At 49.9% G+C, this 25,572-nt stretch overlaps 1 protein-coding gene across 1 annotated transcript in view; it reads right to left on the bottom strand.

The window, feature by feature from the left end:
• LOC123936988 (testis development related protein) overlaps positions 1–24,103 on the bottom strand; it is a 37,514-nt gene extending 13,411 nt beyond the window's left edge. Inside the window, exons 1-4 of the mRNA XM_045997472.1 lie at positions 23,939–24,103; positions 23,609–23,758; positions 23,313–23,376; positions 22,250–22,434 (exon numbers count right to left, since the gene is read on the bottom strand). Of these exons, the coding sequence (XP_045853428.1) occupies positions 22,250–22,434; positions 23,313–23,376; positions 23,609–23,758; positions 23,939–24,103 (564 nt within the window). The remainder of the gene's footprint in view (positions 1–22,249; positions 22,435–23,312; positions 23,377–23,608; positions 23,759–23,938) is intronic.
• Positions 24,104–25,572: the final 1,469 nt, after the last annotated feature.

Raw genomic sequence — 25,572 nt, 5'->3', positions numbered from 1 at the left:
CAATGGCGATGTTGACCAGCTGGGTGTCAGCAGGGAAGGGAAGGTGGTGTGGGCACGTCACGGCGGGGACGCCCGGAAGCTACAGCAGACACTGGACAACTGGAGCACAGCTTGGACTAAAATCACCCAGCTCGTCACTCAACAAAGAAGTAAAAGTATCAACAACAACAGTGATGGGGGTGGAAGGGAAAGACAGCACTCAGAGTTGCTACAATACAGTATTTTTAATGTCCAGCATCTAAACAAAAATAGAACAAACCCCAAATTGCCAAAGCAATCCCAAAAAAGAACAAAGCAGAGCCCTCACACTCCGTATTGTCAACCTCCTATCACAAAGCTGCGATAATCAACAGTGTGACATCCACTTCCACGCAACACAGACCGACAGAACAGAGCAGAGTGCCCAGAAGTGAGACACGTGGACAAGACCAATTCATCAGGACAAGGAAACTAGACTGCATAAGGGGGAAGACAGTGTCTCCAACAGATGGCGCTGGGCAAACTGGACCGCTGTCCTACAGCACACTTACAAATAAATGGAGTAAGACATGAATGTAAGACCATAACTCCTAACATTCCTAGAGAAAACACAGACAGTAAACTCCCTGACACAGGTCTTGACGGTGACTTTTTTGGATATGTTTTGCCACAAAATAAAGGCAATAAAAGCAAAAATCAATAATCAGGACTACATCCAGTTAAAAAGCTTCTGCACAGCAAAGAAAACTATTAACAAAATGAAAAGGCAGCTTATCAAATGGGAGAAAATATCTGAGATTATTATTATTTTTTAAAGATTTTATTTATTTATTTGACAGAGAGAGAGACAGATCACAGGTAGGCAGGGAGGCAGACAGAGAGAGGAGGAAGCAGGCTTTCCGAGGAGCAGAGAGCCAGATGTGGGGCTCAATCCCAGGACCCTGGGATCATGACCTGAGCCGAAGGCAGAGGCTTTAACCCACTGAGTCACCCAGGCGCCCCTCTGCAGATTATTTTTTATCTGATAAAGGGCCAATATCTAAAACATATAAAAGAACTCATACAAATCAACAACCTAAAAACAATCCAATCAAAAAGTGGGCAGAGGATCTGAGCAGACTTTTCTCCCAAGAAGACACACAGATGGATGACAGACACATGAAGCGATGCTCACCGTTATTATCATCAGGAACTATAAACCCAGACCACGCTGAGATAGCACCTCACACCCAGTACTGAAAAGATCAGAGATAACAAGTGTTGGTGAGGCTGTGGAGGCAAAGAAACACTTGTACCTCATTGGTGGGATGTGAGCTGGTGCGGCCACTGTGGACAACAATATGGAGTTCCTCAGAAGGTTAAAAACAGAGCTCCCACATGGTCCAGGAACTCCACTTCTGGCTAGTTATACAAAGAAAATGAAAACACTGACTCAAAAAGACACCTGTATTCCCACGTTCACTGCAGCATTATTCACAATGCCCAGGACATGGAAACAACCTAAGTGTCTAACAGAAGATAAATGAAAAAGAAAGAGTGTATGTGTGGTAAATAATGGGATTTTACTCAGCTATAAAAAAGGAAACATGGATGGACCTTGAGGGCATTCTACTGAGTGAAATAAGCCAGAGAAAGACAAATACCTTATGATCTCCCTTGTATGTGTAATCTTAAAACACACACACACACACACACACACACAGAGCAAGCTTCTAGATTAAAAAAAAAAAAAAATCGTGGTTTCCAGGGGCTGGGGAAGGGGGTGCAAAGTGAGTGACGGTGGTCAAAAGACAGAAAAACTCTCAGTTATAAAATAAAGAAGTCATGGAGATATATGGTTCAGTGACAGGAGTTAATAATACTGTGTTGTACACAACAATGTGTTGTATACTCTGTGGTTCTCACAAGAAAAAAAGGTTTTGTAACTATGCAGATACTGTAGTGATTATTTTGCAATATATACAAATGGCAGATCATTACACTCTATACCTAAAACCAGTGTATTATGTTAATTAATCCTCAATTTTAAAAATTAAAATGTTCACTTCCCAACAAAAAATTTCACAGCCAAGAATAGTATGACCCATACACCAGAAACAAAGTAAACACAAAATGCCTGTGAGAGCACCCAGATGTTGGATTTAACAACACTACAAAAGAGCCATTACAAATAAATGTTTTAGTAAGACTGAAGGAAAACACCATGAAAGAAACAAATAAAGGTATGACAGCAGCACTGCACACACAGAAAACGCCAGTGATGAGGCAGACATGATCTAAAAGAATCAGATGGAAATGCTGAAGTTGGAAGCACAATAAATGAAAAACAAATGTACTGGAGGGTCTCGGCAGCAGGTCTGAATCTGGAGAATAAAGAATTACAGAGCTTGAAGATGGATCTTGATGGATCCTGTAAGCCAAAAACCAGAGAGAACAAGAATGAAGAGATATGAAGAGCCTAAGAGAAACGTGTGATGCCAATGCATACAAAATAAAAGAATCAGAAGAAAGAAATTAGTAAGAAAATATCCAAAGAAACAAAAGAACATTTCCCAAATCCACCAAACACCAAAAATCAATACATCCAGAAAGCTTGACAAACTACAGGTAGGGTGAACACAGAGACCCACAAACACATGCACAGTAAAAGAAAATCAGAGCGGGGGCACCTGGGTGGCTCAGTGGATTAAGCCACTGCTTTCGGCTCAGGTCATGATCTCAGGGTCCTGGGATTGAGCCCCGCATCGGGCTCTCTGCTCTGCAGGGAGCCTGCTTCCTCCTCTCTCTCTGCCTGCCTCTCTGCCTACTTGTGATCTCTCTCTCTGTCAAATAAATAAATAAAATCTTAAAAAAAAAAAAATCAGAGCGTTCTGTTTCACCTGCCAGCCGGTGTACCATACCATACTATAGTCCAGACACTAACCACCTGGAGTTCATGGGACTCCACAGTGAAGCGACCTGATTTCAGGCACCCCCAGCCTGGGGCACTTCTGATGGAACAGTATAAACCAGGGGTTCCCATAATCCCTTCAGGTTCAAAACTGAAAGAAAATCTTACAGAAGGAAGGAGACCACTATGCTTAGGACTCCAGCAACACCACAGGACACACAGCAGGAGGCCTGGGAGGCCACGCGGAGCCTCCCTGCCTCCTTAGGGAGTCAGGCCCGCTCATCACTCCCACCAGCACGTCAGTGTGTTCACCAGTCCCAAAGCTCCACTAAGCCCTGTGTTCAGAGTTTTGATTGGAGTTTCATCATGTGGGTGTCACTGAAGAAATCACTGGCGGGAGGCTAGAACTCCATCTCCAGCCTTCTCCCTTCCCGGAGGTGCGGATGGCTGAGACTCCCAGGCCGGCCCTTTCTGGTAAGGATCCCCCATCTTCAGTCCCTTCATTAGCATAACAGAAACTCCTAACACTCAGGAAATCCCAAGGATTTTAGAACCTCAGTGTTAGAAATCAGGGGCAAGGACCACATACATTTTTTTTATTACACCACACAGGACAGGAGAACATCTTGAAAACTACAAGAAAAAAGTGATTTAGTCTCTTATCAAAGAAACTCTAGTAAGGTGAACTCTCAGAAAAAACAATGGAGGCCAGAAGGTGGTGAGATAACACAGTCAAGTAGCTCAACAAAAAAAACGCGTCAAACAAAATCCTATATCCAACAAAGCTATCTTTCAAAAATAAAGAAGGAATAAACCAGATAAACAAGTTTGAAAGAATTTGTTGCCTTACAAGAAACACTAAAGGAAGTCCTTCAAGCTAAAAGCAAGTAACACATAGAGTAAGCAAATCCACATGAAAAAACAGCACTGGTAGGAGTCATTATTTAATTATACGTAAAACACAGTAAAAATAGCTATTTTTCTGGGGTGCCAGGTGGCTCAGTCAGTTAAGTGGCTGCCTTTAGATCAGGTTATGTATGATCCCAGGGTCCTGGGATCAAGTCCCATATCGGGCTCAGCGGGGAGTATGCTTCTTCCTCTCCCTCTGCCCCTCCCCCTGCTCCTGCTCTCTCTCTGTCAAATAAACAAATAAAATCTTTTTAAAAAGCCTGTTTTTCTCTCTTCTCACAACCAATTTTAAAAAGACTGTAGACAATAATATGCATATAATGTACTGTTGGGTATATATACAGGTATGATGCATGTGTAATGCATTTGCCAACAACAGAATTAAAGAGGTGAGTGAGGAAAAACTGTGTTGGGCTAAGAAAAGGACCACAGACAGTAAATGATAAGAAAAAAAGTGTTACCTGAGAAAATATATACAATGCAAAGAAATGGTCAGAAGAGGAATAGAAAAGCAGAACAGATGCAGGACCTAAAAACAAAATGTAAAATGGCAGATGGAAACCTGCTATGGCAACAATACTCTATTACATGTAAACGCATTAAATAATCCAATCAGAGGCAGATGATCACCCTGGATTTTAAAAACCGATTCAACTAAAAGCTGGCTGTAGGAGACATACTCTAAATTCAAAGATAAAAAGAGATTAAAGTAAAAGGAAGGGCAAAGAGAAGTCATACAAACAGGAACCACAGAAGAAGCTGGAGCAGTTATATGGGTGGATAAGAGAGACATTAAAATTTCTAAAGTTACTAAAGATAAAGAGAAATGTTATAATGATAAATAGATTGCCATCAGGAAGACATAAAGATTCATACTAACAGAACAAAATACAAGAAGCAAAAATGGGAGAAATAATAAATTAAGGGAGAACTAGACAACACAACAATAAAAGATATCCACTGTCCATAACGAATAACACTACACAGAAGATAAGCAACACAAGACATGACAACTACTATAAACTAACTAGAACTAATGTATCTATAAAACATTCTGTCTATCAATAAGAATACACGCTCTCCTCAGGAGCAGAGGGAGTAGTGTGTTCAAGACAGAACATATGCCAGGCCTAAAACAAGTCTCAATACATTTAATAGGATCGGGACACCTGGTTGGTTCAGCTGGTTGAGTGTCTGCCTTCCACTCAAGTCATGACCTTGGGATCCTGGGACTGAGTCCCATGGTGGGCTCCCTGCTCAGCAGGGAGTCTGCTTCTCCGTCTCCCTCGGCCCCTCCCAGCACTTGCGCACACTCACTCTCATATAAAGCTCTCTCTCAAATAAATTAATAAAATCTTTTAAAAAATAATAGGTTGAAATCATTCTGAATAGGTTCTTTGCCAGCAATGGTATGAAATTAGAAATCAATAGCAGGAAAAACTCACAAATATATGGAAATTAAACAACATATTCCTAAATAATCAGTGAGTCGAAGACTAAAAAGGGAAACCAAAAATAGTCTGAAATCAATTACAGAGAAGATACAACATACCAAAACTTATGGGATGTAGCTAAAGCACTCTTTACAAGAAAATGTTTAACCTTCAATGTAACAAAGACTTCAAATCAATAATCTAAACTTCCACCTTAATGATGGGGAGAAAACCAAAAACCAAAGTAACACAAAGCAGAAGGAAGGAAATAAAAAAGATTAAAGCAGAAATCAGTCAAAGAGAGAACAAATACCAGTGGAGAGATCAATGAAAGCAAAAGCTGGTTCTTTACAAAAATCAGCAAAATTGACAAATCTTCAGACTGACCAAAAGAAAAAAGAGAGAAGATTCAAATTACTAGAATCAGGAATAAACAAGAGGACATTATTACTGACTTTACAAAAACAAGGATAATTAAGGGACTCTGAGCAACTGTACATCAACAAATTACACAACACAGATGAAATCCCTACACATACATGACACTACCAAAACTGACCTGAGAGAAAACAAATAATCTGCAAAGATCTATAACAAGCACAGAAACTGAATTAGTAATCCAAAAGCTACCCCAGAAGAAAAGCACAGGCCCAGATGTATTCATGACTGAGTCCTATCAAACATTAAGGGAAGAATAAATACCATTTATTCACAAATTGTTCCAAAAGATATAAAAGGAAGAAACTCTTCCTAACTAATTTTCTAATGGCAGTATCACCGTAATACCAAAACCAAAGACATCACAAGAAAAGGAAACAGACCAGTATCTCTTCAAATATAAACAAAATAATCACCAATAAAATACTAGCAAACTGAATTGAACAAAAAGTAAAAAGAATTATGTACCATGGCTCAGTGGGAATTATCCCAGAAATGCAAGGTTGGTTCGACATCTGAAAATCAGTTAATATAATAAAATCAATTCATGAAAAGAAAAAACAAAAATTATATAATTATCTCAATAGCTACGAAAAAGCACCTGATAAAATCCAAAATACCTTTTCGTGATAAAAACATTCAACAAACTAGGAATAGAGGAGAATGTTCCACTGTGTCGAGGGTTATAAATGATTTCTACTTTTTCCCTTAAATATGTGCGTGTACATTTTTTATAAACACCCTATCTTGAGCATATGTAACCTTTCTAACCAGAAATTCTTTTTAAGACCGACTTTTATGTATTATTAGTAGTGCAAAGTCTGTTATTCTGACCTGCCATCTCATGTTTATATAAACATACAAACTGGAAGTAGTCCATTCAAGTATCAAGTATAATGTGCATACAGAGTTACAATAAAACTGTCACTGTAGGCTCCAAGTGTGGTAGCAATAAGTTATAAGTGTTTGCTTAGTTTTTTATGCTATTTTTTAAAATCAACAATTATTTTTAAAAAATAACCTCCTCAATTTGATAATAAGCATCTTAGAAAAACCCGTAACTAGTATCATTCTAAATGGTTAACTACTGAAAGCCTTCCCCTGACATCAAGAACGACACAAGGATGCCAATCTCACCACTCCTGTTTAACACTGTGATGAAGGTGTGAGCACGGCAATTAGAAAAAATAAAATAAAAAGCAGCCAGATTGGAAAGGAGGAGAGGTACAACTATCTTTACTTTCATAACATTATCTTTTACACAGAAAATCTTAATAATCCACCAAAACCCTTTTAGAATAAGTAAGTTCAACAAGTTGAGAGAATACACGATCAATACACAAAAGTCAGTTGTGTTCCTATACATCAGCAATGATCAATAGACCTTTTATTTTATTTTATTTTATTTTATATTTATTTTGACAGAGAGAGATCACAAGTAGGCAGAGAGGCAGGCAGAGAGAGTGAGAGGGAAGCAGGCTCCCTTCAGAGCAGAGAGCCCGACGTGGGACTCGATCCCAGGACCCTGAGATCATGACCTGAGCCGAAGGCAGCGGCTTAAACCACTGAGCAACCCAGGCGCCCCACATCAGCAATGATCAATCAGAAAAGAAATTAAAGAAGACTTCATTTACAAACACATCAAACAATACTTCAAAATAAACTTCACCAAAGCTGAAAATTTCTTCCCTGAAAACTATAAAATATTATTGAAATAAAGTTTTAAAAGATTTAAATAAATGGGAACTCATATCATGTTCGGAGGACATAGCACTGTCAAGACCGCAATGTGCCCAAACTGATCTGATCTATAGGTTCAATGCAATCCCTTACCACAATCCTATCTGACTTCTTTGTAGAAAATGATAAAGTGAGTCTAAAATTTATAAAGAATCACAAGAGATTCCAAATAGTCAAAATAATCTTTAAAAAAAAAAAAAAAGAAGTAGAAGGACTCTCCAAAAAACCCCCACAAAAAAAAACACAAAACCTTACTACAAAGCACTTATAAATACAGAGAACAAACTATGGCTACCAGAGGAAAATGGGTGGGAGGATGGGCAAAATGGGTGAAGGGATAGAAGGTACAGCCTCCTTTCATGGGAGGAGTAAATCGCTGGGATGAAAGACACAGCACGGAGAATACAGTCCGCAGTGTTGCAATCGTGCAGTACGGGGACAGAAGGTAGATGCGCTTGTGAGCACAGCACAATGTGTAAAGAACTCGAATCACAATGTTGTACACCTGAAACAAATGTAAAATGTCAACTATACTCAAAACATTTTCTTAAAAAAAAAAAAAAAAAGAACCTACATCAAAGCAGTGGTGATCAGGAGAGTGTGGGACTGGCACATGAATGGAACAGAATGAGAATGCGGAGACAAACCCATCCATCCAAGATTAGCTGATTTTCTTGAAGGGAGCGGAGACAACCAACTAGGAAAAGAGGTCTCTTCAGCGAATGATGCTGGGACTCCGGAAGAAGAATGAAGCCGCACCGTTACCTCACACCACATACAAATACTGACTCAAAATGGATGGAGGATCTACATACAGGAGCTAAGGGACACCGGGGTGGCTCCGTGGGTTAAAGCCTCTGCCTTTGGCTCAGGTCATGATCTCAGGGTCCTGAGATGGAGCCCCACATCGGGCTCTCTGCTCAGCAGGGAGCCTGCTTCCTCCTCTCTCTGCCTGCTTGTGATCTCTGTGGTCAAATAAAGAAATAAAATCTTTAAAAAAATATATAGGAGCTAAAATTATGAAACACTTAACAGAAAACATAGGGAGCAAATCTTTAAGATCTTGGATTTGGAAAAGGATTCCTAGATAAGATACTAAACCAGAAGCAACAAAAGAAAGATAAACTGGAGTTCATCATTATTTTTAAAAACTGTGCCTCTAAGGACACTATCAAGAAAGTGACGTCAACATACAGAACGCGAGAAAATATTTACAAATCCTATCATCAGATAAGGACTTGAACCAAGAATATATGAAGAACTTTAACATTCGATAGTAAAAAGAAAACCCAAGTTTTAAAAATAAGCAAAGCATCAGAATAATCTCTCTCCAAAAGCTGTATAAATAGGCAATAAGCCCATGGACAGACACTCAGTACTTCAGGAAAACACAAATCAAAACCACAATGAGCTACTACTTCGACCCCATAGGAAAGCTACAATTGAAAAGTCAGATAATAACGGGTGTGGAGAAACCAGACCCGCTGGGCGCCGGGGGAACTCAGCGGTGAAGCGGCTGCCACCACCTCAGGTCACTATCCCAGAGTCCTGGGACCAGGCCCCGCGTCGGGCTCCCTGCTCAGTGGGGTGTTTGCTTCTCCTGCCCCTCTCTAGGCCCGGCGTGTGCCCTCTAACAAAATCTCTTAAAAAGAGAAATAGTTAATTTAAAAAAAATTAAAAAGGAAGAACTCAGATCTTCATACATGACTGCTGGGAATGTCAAATGGTGCAAGCACCCAGGAACACAGTCCAGCAGGTTCCTGAAACGCTCACACACACAGTTGCCATATGACCCAGTGTCTCGGTCTCCAGGCTACTCTAACACAATCCTACAGACCGGGCGGCTTAGAAAAAACAAATTTATTCTGAGTCTTAGAGTCTGGAAGTGCTAGCTCAAGGTAGCAATGCGCTTAGGTGTGTGCTGAGGGCGTTCTTCCTGGCTCACCAACGGCGAGGCAACCCCTGGTCCTGACGTGACAAGCTCTGTAGGGTCCTCTTTGTAAAGGCACGTAAGGCCACGCAGGAGCGGTGTCATAACCTACCATGTCCAAAGGACCATCACACTGGGGATTAGCGTTCCTCATAGGAATCTGGAGAGGGGGCGGACGCAAACGGTCTCCTAGCACACCCAGCGACGGTACCCCTAGATACACACCACCCAAGAGAAAGCAAGTCCACACGAAATCTTCTACACACGTCTACAACATCCCAGTATTCACAACAGCCGAGAGCGGAAGGAGCCCAAACGTCCGGGGTAGATTGGTACGGTAAGAACTTATTCGGCAATCGGAAGTAATGAAGTACTGATAAATGCACAACATGAACGAATCTTTAATAAAAATTACAAGCGAAAGAGGCCAGTAAAATGGCCACGAAATATACTAAAATCTCTATGATACAAATTACATCAGCGTTGCTCAGGGCTGCTTGGGGAGAGAAAGAACAGTGCGCACGGCTTCAGGACTGGGTTTCCTTTTGAGGTCGCAAAAATTCTGTCGTCGAGGTGAGAGGTCACCCATCTGTGAATACGCTGAACCCTGAGTCTACACGGTAGGTGGGTGAACTGAATGTTACATGAGCAATATTTCAATAAAGCGGTTTAAAAGGAAAAGGGAGAGAATGCCGTGAGGACGAGCTCCAGCTTGGAGGTCCTGAGACCTCCTTCTCACTATATCCACCACCAGCAGCCGCGCCCTGCGAGCCCAAGACCGCAGTCCCGGCCCACAGCCCACAGGCAGGTGCCTAAGAGCAGTCTTGACCAGGAAACAACCCATAACCATATCCCGCGCGCCATTTTCCATTCACCCACGCACTGCTGTCTGAGCAGGAATGCCGAGGACCGTGACTGTCACAGACATTGCCTACAAAGCTTCAGCACAGTCAACATGAAACACTCTTTGCTCTGAACAAGAGATTTAATACAAAGAACTACCTTCCAAATGCTGTGAGAATGTCAGAGCAGCGGGCGGACCCCATGCTCTCCGGGCCACACACAGCCTACAAGAGGGACCGCGGGCAGACCCCGTGCTCTCCGGGCCACACACAACCCATGACTCAGGAACTCGAGGCCTCCCTCCTCAATGCCTCCGTAGCTCATGCAGAACCACCGCACTGCAGGAACCAGAGGTCGCTTTCCTTCTCTGCCCCAGTTCAGTTGAGAGACCAGGATGTCACTGACAAGCCTAAGGACTCCAGAGATGCAGTGCGTTAGCCAACTGTGTGGAGATGGTAAGAACCACTTGTTCCGCACGCACCCCATGACTGATGGGCTACAGCAGCAGAATGGTCCTCAAGCCCTGTCTCCTCCCTCCCCGACAAACTCTGGCCCAAATTCAACCCCTTCCCAAGGAGCACAGGTACACGGAGTCTGGCAAAGACAAGGGGGATCCTCAGTCTTCTCTTCCAGCTGGGGGACAGGAGGCCCCCCAGTACCTGCGCCCATGCAAGGTGACGCTCACCGCCTCGTCCCACCATCACTGTCCACGGTGGGCACCAGACAGCAGGAGAGTCCCCAAGGGCGGAGACCTACCCTAATATTAAGTTTCTAATTTTGTAACATGAAGGAGCTGAACATTGATGGAATTTACCCAGAAAAAAATAATCTAGAAAAGGAAGAGTTTCACAGCTGAGAATTTATTATGTTCCAGCTAACAACTCTGAATAAAGTCTGACTAAGTCTGCATCCATCCTGGGACTGCAGGTCAGGCCTCTGGGCCCCACTGAGCCGCTCTGCAGCTTGGTGGGAACCATCCCGCGACTCCACCGCGCGCACTTGGTGAATCAGACCGCACTCTGACTCAGGAGAGCTGCCGGATGAAATCTCACCGCTCCCGCCCCGTCGTCCCCCCTCCCTCCAAGGATCTTTTCTGACCTACACTTTCCATGATTTTTAAATGCTCAATTAGCAATCCCTGGGACAGCTAAAATCAAAACAAAACAAAGAAACAAAAAACCCTGTATCTGTAATACTATGAAATAACTCTGACTATAACTAGCAGTGATAAAGTAGCGTGTGTACTAGTGAGCTTAAAGTCCTCTCTAAACAAATGACATTCTAGGGGCACCTGGGTGGCTCAGTGGGTTAAGCCGCTGCCTTCAGCTCAGGTCATGATCTCAGGGTCCTGGGATCGAGCCCCGCATCGGGCTCTCTGCTCAGTGGGGAGCCTGCTTCCCTTCCTCTCTCTCTGCCTGCCTCTCTTGTGATTTCTCTCTGTCAAATAAATAAATAAAATCTGTAAAAAAAAAACAACAAAAAAAACAAAACAAAACAAAAAAAACCAAATGACATTCTAGCCAGCCGGGCCCACTGACGTCACACAAAACACATGACGGTCCTCTAACATCGCTGACTCAGGATTATTCTGTAAGTTCTAATCAGTACAAGGCATGATGTAGAAATGCATTAAAACTACTCAAAAGGAAATTACAATTATTAATACTGAGACTAAAGAATGAAAAAATGGAAAAGCATCAAATGAACTGTTAGACCTAAGGAAGTGGCTTAATAGAAAAAACAGCTTTATTACAGTTAAAGATGACAGGAAAGAAGCCACTCATGAGAATAAAACCATTAAAAATATCCAGAAAAAAAAGTTTACATGTTGCCTTAACCAATTATATTAAAAGGAAGAGCTCAATAAATGACGATTATAAACGGCACACGACATTAGAAAACGTCACTTCTTCCTGAACAACCGTGCCGGGCTGGCAGGGTGACTTCTCGGTGGGGGCGGAGTTGGGGGGCAGAACCGACGGTGGCTCCGGGTCGCACAGGCCTCAGGAGACCCAGATCCAGGCCACTGCTCCCCAGGGCTCCTGAGACCCAGCGAGCTGCTGTCCACTCTGGCACCGCCGTCAGCCCTCAGGAGAGGAACACGAGACCAGAGATCACATCCGAGAGAGTGAGAGGAAAATCCTCAGACTGAAAGAAAATATTCGCAAAAGACATACTGATAAAGGACTGTTGTCCAAAACATACAATGAAGTCCTCACTCACCAAAGACACCCCAAAGGCGGATCCCCGTCCTCAAACCAAAACGAGCCTGTCCCCACTTCCCGGCACCAAGACACAACGGCGGCGGCACGGGAGTCCGCGCGGCCACGCTGGTGCGCTCCTCAGGGCAGAGGGGCCCGGCACGTTTCTTCCAACGAGAATGTCCCGCACTGACTCAAGATATGCCGATGGTGACCAGTGCATGAGAAGATGGTCCCTATCACATGTCACCGGGGAACTGCGAGTTATGAGACACCGTCACGCAACCGTCAGAGCAGCCACACTGCAGGGCAGCTCCCCGCGCCGGCGCTGGCGAGGACGGGCAGCGACTGTCCCCACGCTGCTGCTGGGCACGCGCCGGCCACTCGAGGCCAGCATGGCGGCTTCTTTCAAAACGAAACATGCGCTCACCATACGACCCAGCAGCTGCACTCCTTAATATCCACCCAAACAAGTCAAAAACTTAGCACCACTCGAAAACGTGCACACAGCTTCATTCATAATTTCCCAAACCTGGAAGCAACCCGCACACCCTGCAGTTACTGCGCTGCTAGATACAGTGGTCCGTTCACAACAGAATCTTCCTCAGCACCAAAAAGAAAGAGCCCTCCAGCCACGAAAAGACAAGGGAGGAACCAGAAATGCAGATCACTGAGTGAAGGAAGTCGGTCTGAAAAACCTACGCCCTGCATGATTCCAACTCCGTGGCATCCCGGACAAGGCCGAACTCTGACGGTGGTAAGACCAGTGGTCGGCAGAGGTTCGGGGGTGGGAGGGGGCAGGCAGAGGGAGACTACGTTACACGACACGACAATTACAAGGACGTGTCATCACACATTCGTGCAACCCCACAGAGCGTACCACCAAGAGTGACCCGTCCGCGGGGTTCCTCAGACCACCGGTGGCAAACGCACCATCCAGTGGGATGCTGACGCTGAGGGGGGGGGGGCTCCACAGGACATCTCTGCGTCGTCCCCTCAATTCTGCTGTGAACCGAAAACTGCCCCCCCCCCGGCAAAATAAAGTCTATTAAAAAGAAAAAGAAAATTAAAAACTGGCTCAATAACACACAAGTAAAAAAAGTGAACAGGAAAGGGAAGACATATTTTTAAGTCTAATTAAAGGTAACTTGTGGGTACCCGTTATTTCTTTTAAGATTTTATTTATTTATTTGATAGAGAGGGCAAGAGAGCACAAGCAGGCAGAGCAGCAGTGGGAGAGGGAGAAGCAGGCTCCCCACTGAGCAGGGAGCCCGATGTGGGGCTCGATCCCAGGACCCTGAGATCATGACCTGAGCTGAAGGCAGTTGCTTAACCAACTGAGCCCCCCACCCGTTATTAAATGCATTTGAAAACTTTGAGCTAAACTGCAGGAATGGGACAAGAATACACAGAACTCAAGAGAACAGAATGGAAAATCTAACAGACCCCAGCACACAGTGATCTAAGTACACAGTAGGTGCATGAAAAAGAGGGTAAAAGAACTATTTTTTTTAATGGATTTAAAATAACTGGTAATGTATTTTGAGAAAAAAAGTTAAGTCCTTATTTGCACAGCAGACAGCAAAATAAATCCCACGCAGATGAAAGAGTCATTCCTTTTAAGCCGCCATAAAGGAGCTAGAAGAACCCAGATCTCAGGGAAGGAAATGCCTTTCTAGGCATAAACGCAAGAGGAAACAAAGAGAAATACACAGATGTTATCTTTTTTTTTAGAAGTTCTTAAAGAAATCATTTACCTATCTTGATAAAATGTCTAATTTGAAATTCATACATATTTGTAACAAATCAAATACTGGGTGTGGTAGAGTAAAAAATTACTTGGACAAAGATTGTCCTTGTTTCCTGGCACGAAGCTTCTAAAACCCTTGGAATTTGCAGCCTTTTGTATGTAAATCATGTGGATGGGGAGGGGGCTAGAGAGCTGTGGCCGGACTAGTCACCAGAAAAGCCAACCTGGACAGCACTTTCAGCCTGCTACCATCCCCTCCCCCGGCCCATGAAAGGAAAGCCCTGGAAACGGGCCAGGGGGGGTAACCTAGCCAGCCTTGGTAATGGAGCCTCCCTCAAACCTCTGAGATGACAGGTTCAGGGAGCCACCAGGCTGGTGATCACATTCAGGGGTTAGGAGGGGGCGTGTCCAGAGAGGGCAAGGAAGCTCTGAACCCTCCCCATACGCTGCCCCTGCTTCTCTTCCCTGCGCTGTTCCTAAGTTTTATCAACTTTATAGTGAGTAACGGCGAATAAAGACGTTCACTTGGAAATACAACGTACGTATAATAAGACACGGCACCCATGTGCTCCATGCGGCGTTGCTTCCAGTGGCCAAGACACAGAGGCAACCAGAGTGTGCACCGACCAAAGAACGCGTAAAGATGTGACACGTGAGTACGCAGGCGTGCACGCACACACACAATGGAATATCACTCAGCTATAAAAAAGGAATGAACTCTTGCCATTTCCAACAACATGGATGGACGTATTGCAAATTATGCTGAACGAAATAAGTCAGATACAGAAAGACAAATACCACATGATCTTACTTCTTTATGGAATCTAAAAACAAACAAAAAAAAAGAAAGGAAAAAGAAATGAGCAAACAGAAACAGACTCATAAATGCAAAGAACAATCTGTCAGTTGCCTGGGCGCAGATGGGGAGGGAGTGAAAGGTACCAGCTTCCAATTATAAAATGATAAAGAGAAGGGAATGCGACATACGGTATAGGGAATGGAGTCAAAAACACTAAACAGCTTTGTACGGTGACCCACAAAGTACAGAAATGCTGAATCAATACGCTGTACCCCTGAAACTAATATAATACTTTATGTCAACAACATTTCAATAACATAAAAATAAAAATAAAGCAGAGGTCAGCAAATAATGGCCCAAACACAGGCACAGCTGCTTCTGTACATGAAGTTTTATCGGCACACCCCATGCGTGCATTTACCTGTTGTCTAGGGCTGTTTGCTCCGCGGCAAAGCCGGGTAGTAGGGACAGCCCATCCAGCCCCCCTAAGAGCTTCATCTACTCACTGTCTGGCCCTTTAGTACTGGCTTAACTAGGTTAGTGACACAGCTGAGGCCCGGGCCTGCCTGCCGCCGACTCCTGGACAGAGACTCTTCAACACACCTTTCCCGGGTTCCAGTGCACTTACCGATGGCATCACGAGCTCGGACACGGAAAGCCAGGCCCTGGGGATTTCCTGGAGCGCATCTGAGCAGCGCGGCCCTTCCCCCACCAGACTGGCGGCTGGATCCTCACCTGGATGCAACGCTCTGCTCCAGAAGGGCCGCCTGGCGGCTTCCCTGCTGCGCCCAGAGGGGCCGGCTCTGTCCCGATCCCTCCCAGCCGCCCCTCGGGCCTCCACTCTCACCTCCCCAGGCACAGACTCTGCGCAGCCCTCAGAGCTCTTCTTCCCGCGTCTCGACGACCTTCCATTCCGAACTTGGGCTCCTCGTTCACGTCTAACAGACGCCCTAGAATCCTACCTGCTCGGCTGCATTTGCCTCTAATCCCTGCTCCTCAGACAGGCAATCCTGGTACGACATCATGAGCCCTCCCGCAAAATCTTTATCATTTACCTCATAGGTGAAGCCTGAGCTCCCGAATGGGCCTTTCCGAGTCTCCTCAGGTCTTTCCGCGTCAGTGCAGCCGCACGGCTCGCCCTGTCTCCACACCCCGGCTCGAGAGCCGGCCGGGACTGCGCCCTCCTCCAACAATCAGGAGAGGAAGTGTCCGGAGACAAGGGCAGGAGCCACAGGAGGGCTCTCCCCTCCCAGGTCCCAGGCCTCCAGGCCTTCTGGCCCGCTGCTCACCAGGCGACTCTCCGCACCCGCGTCAGACTCGTGTCGTGTGCTTAGCATCACCCACCGCAGAGCAGAAAGCACAGCCGCCCCGTACAGGGCCCCCAGCCAGAACACGCTGCGGCGGTGCTCCCTAAGGCACCAATCACTGAAACCCTAAAATCTTTCTTTAAAAAGTGGCAGCATGGAGCGCCTGGGTGGCTCAGCGGGTTAAAGCCTCTGCCTTCCCCTCAGGTCATGATCCCAGGGTCCTGGGATCGAGCCCGGCATCGGGCTCTCTGCTCGGCAGGGAGCCTGCTTCCTCCTCTCTCTCTGCCTGCCTCTCTGCCTACTTGTGATCTCTCTCTCTCTGTCAAATAAATAAATAAAATAAAATAAAAAACCTTAAAAAAAAATAAGGGAAGAGACGTCCTGTCCCGACCCTCCTTTAAAAAGTGGCAGCACTTAGAAAATGAAGTGGTTTATGATGACCTAATGAGAGCAACAGTGCAGCCAAAAATATCAACGCAGGGCGCCTGGCCGGCCAGGTCAGTAGAGCGCGACTCAGCCTCGGCGCGCCAGTTCGAGCGCCAGGCCGGGCGCGGAGCCCACTTGCGCGCACACGCACGGGACCCTGCGACGCCTGCTCGAAGCCCTCTCGGCGACTGTGAGTTCACACGAGACCCTGACCTCCCTGACGTCCGCGAGGGTAAACTGGAGTGACTGTCAGCAAGGCCCTAAGCCTCACTACACAACGGAGTCACGGCTCTCGGGAAGGACAGGGTTGTGTCTGTGTCCCCCTGCCGGAGGGCTGTCTCCGCACGGAGACCCCTCGCCTTGTGCACCACAACGTGCCCGAACGCCGCCGGCCCTCCCACAGGCACCTCGCAGCCTCCTGCCCTGAGGAAGCCGGACAGAACTTCAGCAGGACGTGGGGACCATCCAGGATGGCACGTCCCCCAGCACAGACGGCCGGTGGGACCGTGAGGGGACAGCGGCGGGAGAAGGCGCTACGGCGCCCACTCGGCCTCGACCAGAAGAGGGAATCAACGACACCCCGTGCAGCTCTGCCCAGACGGCGCGCTCGGGGCCCCTCACAAACCTTAGCGAGGAGGCGACTGCAAACCCAGCACGGGTGCTCACAGGGAGAGGTCGCCGTGAGGCCCCGCAGTGACAGGGCTGCAGCGCTCCCCCCAAGGTTCGGCTGGCGGCACGAGCCAGCGTTTATCCCCCGGAACGGAGACGGTCACTTACTGTGAAACCCACGTCCACCGGGCGCCCGGGGGTCGGGGGCTCGCGTGTCAGCCTCGGGCTCCGGGCGTGATCCCGGGATCCTGGGACTGAGTCCCGCGTCGGGCTCCATGCTCCGTGGGTGTCTGCTTCTCCCTCTCCCTCTGCCCCTGTCCCTCTGACAAATCAATAAATAAAATCCTAAAAAAAAGAAATGTCTGTCGACAGAAGCGCTCCACTCACTGGGCGCCGCGGCGAGCACTCCCGAGAGGCTCGGGCTGTCGCTCACACAGCAGCGCCGGTGGGCACCAGCCTCGGCGCTTCCACGGGGCGAGCTTCCACAGACGCCGCGCCATCTGCCAGGCTCGGCAGCTCGGCCTCCGTGTCCTCGGCCTGGAGCACCTGCCGCCGTCCTGGGAGGTGGAGAGCCCACCCGGCGCCCCAGACACGCTCCCTGAGTGCGAGCCCCGCGTCCACCCGGCGAGCTGGGTCCCTCCTCTCCTCAGGCTCTGTGATGAGCAGAAGTGACCAGACTCCATCTTCCCTCAGAGCAGCTCCTGCTAGACTTTTGGGGCAGAAGCTCTGGTTTATCTGACCCCCACGCCTCCCCAAGAAGAGCTCGCTCAGCATGTGAGGAATTCGCAGACACCTGCCATGAGCAGACAGGAAAACAACAAAATCCTGGGGTGCCTGGGTGGCTCCGTGGGTTAAGCCTCTACCTCCCACTCGGGTCATGATCTCAGGGTCCTGGGATCGAGCCCTGCATCGGGCTCTCTGCTCCGCAGGGAGCCTGCTTCCTGCCCCCTCTCTCTGCCTGCCTCTCTGCCTACTCGTGATCTCTGTCTGTCAAATAAATAAAATCTTTAAAAAAGAAAAAAAAAAAAAAGGAAACAACAAAATCCACCCCGTTCTCGTGGCTGTCCCTGGTGCAGATCTTGGCTCATTCTTAAACAACTGGCAAAAGTGCTCCTGAGTGTCCGTCTTTGGCTTCTAACGCTAAAGCTGGGGTCGGTTAGCCCGTCTTACACCTTAACCCCCATCCCTGACACAAGACAAAGAAGGCTGTGTTTCCCCCAGGGCTGTACCCGTCTCATCCCCTGGAGGGGTCCCGGGCAAGAGGACACGCGGCCTCAAGCAGAGGGCGGCTCCCAGTCCGACTCTCACTGAACCCACGCTGCCCAATGCACACGTGACGTGGATGGCTGAGTGTTCGACAGTGTTCTGAGTCACGCCACCCTAAGTCAGAAACCAGTGAAAGTGAACCCCAAACTAGGACTCTGAAGCCGTAGGAGTGACGACTGCAAGCTAGCATGTACGGCGGAACACCGTACACAGCAGTACGCCAGGGCCTGGTGGAGACAGACACAGAGCCTGGATCGTTTCTGTCTGTCGCTCGCTGTGCCCAGAGACGGGGCCGTGCGACTCGACACCGGCCTGGCAAAGGACTGGAAGCCCCACAGGCCCAGCCAGCCCAAGAACCCGCAAATCCCGTGGACGAGCTCGTCTGGATCTGGGGATTCTGGAGCTGTGCTGTCCATCCGTCATCCTAGCCAAACACGGGCTGGCATGGTGAGGAACCGCATTTTTGATGACACGTCAGTTTAAAAACAGACACTCGGGGCCGCCTGGGGGCTGTGTCCATGAAGCATCTGCCTGCAGCTCAGGTCACAATCCCCGGTCCTTGGGATCCGGTCCCGCGTGGGGCTCCCTGGGGAGTCTGTTTCTGCCTCCCCCCACCAACTCATGCTCACTCTCACTCTCAAATAATTAAGAAAATAAAATCTCTAAAATAAATAAATATGAGACTTATCAAAACTTGTCTCTCCTCGTGAAATGACCGCAACCCATGATTCGCTTTCTAAACCTCACGATCAAATTTTCATGTGAAATAGTGCGTATCCGTGAAACGAAGGCCAGCAGCCTGAAGAGCAGCGCAGAAACGGTTTTCTACGGTTACAGCTGCGGTAACCGGGCTTACTGCCGGCTCGGCTTACCCACAACCACGTTCCAATTCTGAACGCCTCCCATCTCAAACTTACTACGACTGGACACTAAGCTATTCTTCTCTTTTTAAACACACACGGATTACAGCCGTATGAGCTGATTTCCAAGGACACAGAACACCAGACAGGAACACCGACGGAACACAGTCCTGGAGCAGGACAGCGGGCTCTCTGCCCTCCCGAGCGACCCCACAGCACGAACAACCGGCAGTGGCTGACTGTGGGGCGTCCAAGACTGGAGACAAAGCACCACACACAGCCTCCTCCTACTGAACGGAGGCCTGGACAGACCCACCAGTCCCCCCCCGCCGTGAATCCCTACTTTTTAGTGTGAGAATCTTGTCGGCAGAAGTTTTACAGTAGATACGTCATGGATTTGAAATGTAATTCTACGGAAAACTGGCTTTGGGATAGAGAAGGGTCCTCCTGAAGGGACTAACTGCTTGTGGGGTATGACTAGCCCACCCCGAGTCCACACGCCTTGGATTTCCACAGCCCAGGGCTTCCACACAGTAAACCACACACACCCTGAACACAGTAACGCAGGAAACACAGCCACACCTCACTCGCAGGAGACACAGAACAAAACCCAAAAGGCAGTGAGTGTGGCTGTGACTTCTGAGATCCGACACAAAACACACATTCCACGAAAAAATAACTGACAACCGGGGCTGCATTACAGTCAAAAACTTCTACAAACACAACAGAATTAAAAAATTAAAATTTCTGCTCTCTGGCAAGAAGGCAGCCCAACGACTAGGAGAAAATGGTTGAAAAAGACATCTGCGATAAAGGACTGTTACCAAAACACACAGGAACACACATGAACTCTTCAAAACCGTAAGAAGAGAACAAGCAGCCGGGCTGACCGAGGGCCGGAAGCTCTGGGCACCTCAGCGAAGAGCGGGGGAAGGAGAAGGTGCTCCCGGTTCCCCGCAAGGCAAGCCGCAACCTCCAGTCACCACCTGGCGCCCAGGAGAGGCCAACCTCAGAGCACGGGCCGCACCATGTGCTGGCGAGGCCCTGGCACCCAGGGGACTCCCACTCCCTGCCGGCAGGATGCAGAACGTGCGGCCACGGTGCAGAGCTGCGGGTTCTCCCAGAACTCGACAGCCTGCCACCCTCCCCGAAGCAGTCACACTCTTGAGCGTTTCGCTGAGTTAAAACCTGAAGTCCACGCAAACACCTGCACAAAGCAAGCAGCTTCATTCCTAACTGCCAAAACTTGGAAGCCACCAGGACGCCTTCCGCAGGTTGATGGACCCATGGTGCAACCGCACAATGAAATGCTACTTAGGTCTAAAGAGAAAAGAGCTCTCAAGCCTGGAAGGGACAGAGGAACCCCAAACACACACTGCTCAACGAGACAGGCCAGTCTGAGAAAGCTCTGTCCCGAATCTAACTCTAGGACCTCCTGAAAAAGACAGATAGATCCCGGGGCACAAGGGAGAGATGAGAAAGTAGAACAGGAGGTCTGTAGGGCCTCAGGGTTAGGGAAACTATTCTGGTTCTCTAACAGTGCAGACATTTCACATTACATTCTTCAAAATGTATCAGACCCCCCCACCTCCAGGGTGAGCGCCCACGTGGCCCCCGGGATAGCGGAGGCTCACCAATGACAACAAATGGGAGGCTGACAGTGGGAGAGGGCCAGGCAGGTGCGGGGACAGGGAGTATGGGGGAACGCTTTGTCTTTTCCACTCGATTTTGCTGGATACCTAAAGAAGTCTATTAAAATATGAAAAAAAATAGGCTGTGAGCTAAAATGACAATTCTGTAAGAAAGAGGATCCATTAGAAGTGTTAACAGCACACAGACAGGACCGATTTAAATTTCAAGAGCTCATCCAGAAACTGTACTTCTAATCTTTAACCAGTAAGAAATTATTCACAACACTAAATAATTCTGTTGCCACATACAAACAACATATAAATGCTCCACATTGTGTTTAAGAGAGATGCTGCTCAAAGCAATCACATTTCCGGACTAAAGGAGCTGGAACTTGGACGAGCACTAACACTACCAAACAGCACACTGAAAGGAACCCTATTTAAACGGTTCATCAGATGCACTTAAGTCCTACAAGAAATAGCTGTGGGGACGAACTGCTTCAGTCTGGAAACCAAGTTATTCCTTCCACTGGGGAGGAGACCATCTTCTCAACTACCCACAGCTCCTCAGAAGGAAACACATCATTAACTTCGGTAAGAGCCTTCACAGCAGCAGAACTTTCCAAACGTTTAACAAAAGCAAAAACAAAAACAAAAGAAAAGATAGGAAGAGAAAAAGAAATTGTATGACCACGTCCTTTTAAAAAGAAAAGCTGAATTTCTGACCTCAATTGCATGGAGCGAGAAAAAGACCGCTGCGTTGGAAAGGGGGGAGGGGCACACACGTAACGCATCCAGGCCCCACCTGGGATCCTTTTTAATTAAAAAATTCTGAGCATTCCAAGCATATCTCCCAGCTCGCGAGGCCCGCGTCCGTCCGTTTTCCGCACGAAGGACACCTGCCTCCTTCCCCCAGACAAAGGTTCAAGGAAACCCTCACCTACAGCAGCCTCCGAGCGCGTCCTCGCATCCGCGCGCAGCCCCCCTGTCCCCAGCCGCCCGGGACCCGCGCGGGGCGCACTCGCCAAGGTCCCGGGGACCCGCCCCCCGGCTGCCGGCGGAGCGCCCGGGGAGGACGTGGGGTTCAACGCCCGCGAACCACCGTGGCGCGGCCCCGCGGCCGGGCCTCACCTGCGCAGCCCCACCTGCGCGCCCCCAGCCGCGCGCCCCGACTCCGCACTGCCCCGGGCCCGGCGCGCGCACCCCTCCGCGCTCCCCCCGCCCGCTCCTCCCCCTACCTGCCCGGCGGCGGCGGTGGCCGGCGGCGGCCCCCCTGGCAGGCCGTCCTCCTCCTCGGGGGGCTCGTCCAGGAGCACCCGGCTCCGGTTCAGCTTCCACATGCTCCGGGGAGGCTCCGCGGTCCGTGCGTCTCCGCGCCCCTGCTCGGCCGGCCCGCAGCGCGCCGACGCTCGGGCTGCGGCTCCTGCGGGACCGGGACGCGGCGAGTGGGGCAGGGCGGGGCGGGGCGGCGGCGGCGGGGCCCAGCCCACCCCGCCCGGACCGGACCCACCCCGGGCGGCCCGAGCCCCCGCCCCCGCCCGTGCCCGGCCTGCCCACCATACCCGCCCCCTGCGCCCGGCACAGGCCCCCTCCCCTAAGCGGGTCCCAGACCTCAAGACCAAGCAGGCCCACCCGCAGACCAGGCCGCCCGCCCACCGCACCCCGGCCTCAGCTCCTCCTTGGGGCCCCCCAGCCCAAGGTCGCTCCCCCCACCCCGCGAGCCCCGGCCCGGCCCGGGGCCCCAGGACCAGGCTGCCTCTCCGCCCAGCGATGGTCCCGCCCCCCTCACCGCCCCCTCCGCGAGACCCCGCCCCTCACGGCCTTGAGGGGCCCCCGTCCCGCCGCCCTCACCCGGGGCTCCCCTTCTGGTGGCTCCCGCTCACCCCCCAACCCTGGGTCGACGCCCCCACCCCGAGCTGACACCTTCACCTGGGGGCCCCGCACCGCTCACCACGTTCTTTCATCCCGGCGCCCCCCGCCCTTCCCCACCCCGGGACCCCTTCACCCCGGACCACTCGTCACCCTCGGCCTCCCCGCTCCCGAGCTGACCTTCGCCTAAGCCAAGTGGTGCCCCTCACCCCGAGACTCCCCGCCCCTTACCGCCCCCTCATCTCGCCCCCCCTACCGGCAGCCCTCACCCGGGACCCCTCCCCCAGCCCGGCCCGACCCCGTCACCCTGAGGTGACCCCCTCACTCCGGGACCCCCAGCTGGGCCGCCCCTTCAGCCCGAGCCCGGCCCCTCCTCCTGGGCCCTGCCTCACCCCGGGACCACCACCCTTCCAATCCCCGCCGACCCCTCACCCCGGCCTTGGGGCGCGGCCAGGTCCGCCGGGCGGTGGCGTGGGGGCGGGGCCCGGGCGGCCCACTGCGGTCACCATGGCGACGGCCGCCGGACGCGGGGCAGGCTCAGTGCGCATGCCCACTGCCCTCCGCCGGCCGGGCTCCCGCCCCCAAAGGAAAGGCGGCGCGCGCGGGGCTGTGACCCCGGGGAGGACTCGGCCGGCGCCGTCCGGCAGGGGCCTGGGTAGGTGTCCCGGCGCGCGGCGGCGCCCAGCCTTCGGCTCTCCCGCAGACGGACCCGGGGCTCAGGGACCGGCCTGCCCTGCCCCCTCCTCCCCGCACTGCGGCTGCAGCAGGCGTGCGCGGCGCAGGGTGCGGGGCCGGGGCGTGCGCGGCGCAGGGTGCGGGGCCGGGGCGTGCGCGGCGGCGGCGCGGCGGCTGTGGCCTCGGCCCACGGAGGTGCACGGCTGTGTCCAGACGCAGGCCGGGACAGGGCGGGGGCGGCTTTAGGACCATGGAATACCGGGCCCAGGAGAAGGCCGCGGGGTGGCCAGCCCCGGGCGGGGAGAGTCCCAGGGCCCCACGGACCCCGCACGAGTCCCGCAGCCCGGAGCCGCCACCCACTCGCGTCAGCAGCCGCCCCGCACCCTCCAGAAGCCCCACTGGGCAGTGCTGCGGTTCAGGGCCACAGTGGGGCCGGGATCCTCAGCCTTTCCGACCCCTGGCCGACAGGACTTGTGGGTGTAGGTCACAGGCTCGCCCGAGAAGGGACTTTCACGGGCCACCTTTTCCGGGCCAAGATCGGGCGCCATCGCTGTCGGCGGGCGTGGGGCAGGGCCCTGCCGGACCCCAGGCTGGACAGTCAGAGGACCCACCCCGAAGCACAGGATCTCTCGCCCGTCTTGCCCTAACACATTCCAGAGTACGACATGACACGCATCTCCTGTCTGAAAACAGACGAACCGTAAGATACAGAAGTGCTGGGGGTCAGGGAAGTGCACATGAAGACACACACCCAGCAGGTGTGAAAATCAGACAAACACCGTCCGATCTCACTCACGTGCAAGGGAAAACCAAAGGAAAAAAGACAACCCAGAAAACTTAACTCTACAGAACAAACCCATGGTCTCCAGAGAGGGGGTATGGGTGAAGCAGGTGAGGGGGATGAAGGGACACTCGTCCGGGTGAGCACGGGGTAGTGCACAGAACCGCTGAGTCACTATACTGCACTGTGCTGACCACTGGAACTAAAATTAAAAACATAGTAAAAAAAGACACCCACCTATCAAAGTGTGCCTAACAAACACTTAGGAAGACAAATCCGGTGTTGGGAACAGGGTAGGGACCCCCTCATAGGCTCCTGGCAGCGGTGCAAATGGTACAAATGTTTAGAAGGCAAATTTGATCTATTTGTTAATAGCTGTCAAAGTCCAGCGTGCATACCCTCCCACCCAGCAAATAAATTTGTATAGAGAAACTTCTTACTCTCTATATTTCAATATTGCCCACATTTTTACACCAAATACACATTCATGTATTACTTGAGTAATTAAAAAATGTATTTTATAAACGAAATCCAGAGTTGTTGTCTTCTGTAAACACTTTCTTAAGCTTTGTAACTTTACTACACTAAAAATAAGAATCATCACCAAGGGTACCTGTGCGGTTTTTCCAGAAGTGATTAGTGGCACAGCATTTACAATGAAAAGCAGGTCTGATTCTGTCTTGAGGAAGGGTCTGCAGGAGTGCTAAGGACAGACCCACTGGAGACAGCCTACGGCCCTTACAGGGTCAGTGGGGAAGGTCTGGAAGGGGCTGGCCAGGAGAAAGCCAGATGCGAAACAGCAGCCAGCTACCTGGGAAGCAAGACCTTGTGGCCACAAACCCACAAATCCTCACCGTACATTCTCAGTAGGTCACAAGGATCAGCAGATACACAGTCACACACATACCTACCCACCCCCTCCCAAACATCTCCGGACTCACCAAGCATAAACATAGAATCCCCTGAAACCATAGAACACTTACTAAAGAATCACCAGTGGGAATTAAAGCTAAGAACTCCTTCATCCTGGGAGGTGTACGAATGTTAAAAATGTGTTTTAACACACACCTTTTCAAACCAGGCCACAAGCTTGGCCTTCAGGCTGGGAAGTCTTAAGAAATAGCAGGATATAGCCCATGTGTGGTGGATACGGCTCTCTGTCCTCCCGGTCCCACGGGGGACTGTCGAAATAAACACAGTCCAAACACAAACACTGATAAAAGCCCAACATCATAA

Source organism: Meles meles, chromosome 2 (genome assembly GCF_922984935.1).
Source record: "Meles meles chromosome 2, mMelMel3.1 paternal haplotype, whole genome shotgun sequence".
NCBI classification, from domain to species: Eukaryota; Metazoa; Chordata; class Mammalia; order Carnivora; family Mustelidae; genus Meles; species Meles meles.
The sequence above is the reverse complement of the archived record's forward strand: the minus strand, read 5'-3'. Positions and strand labels throughout refer to the sequence as shown.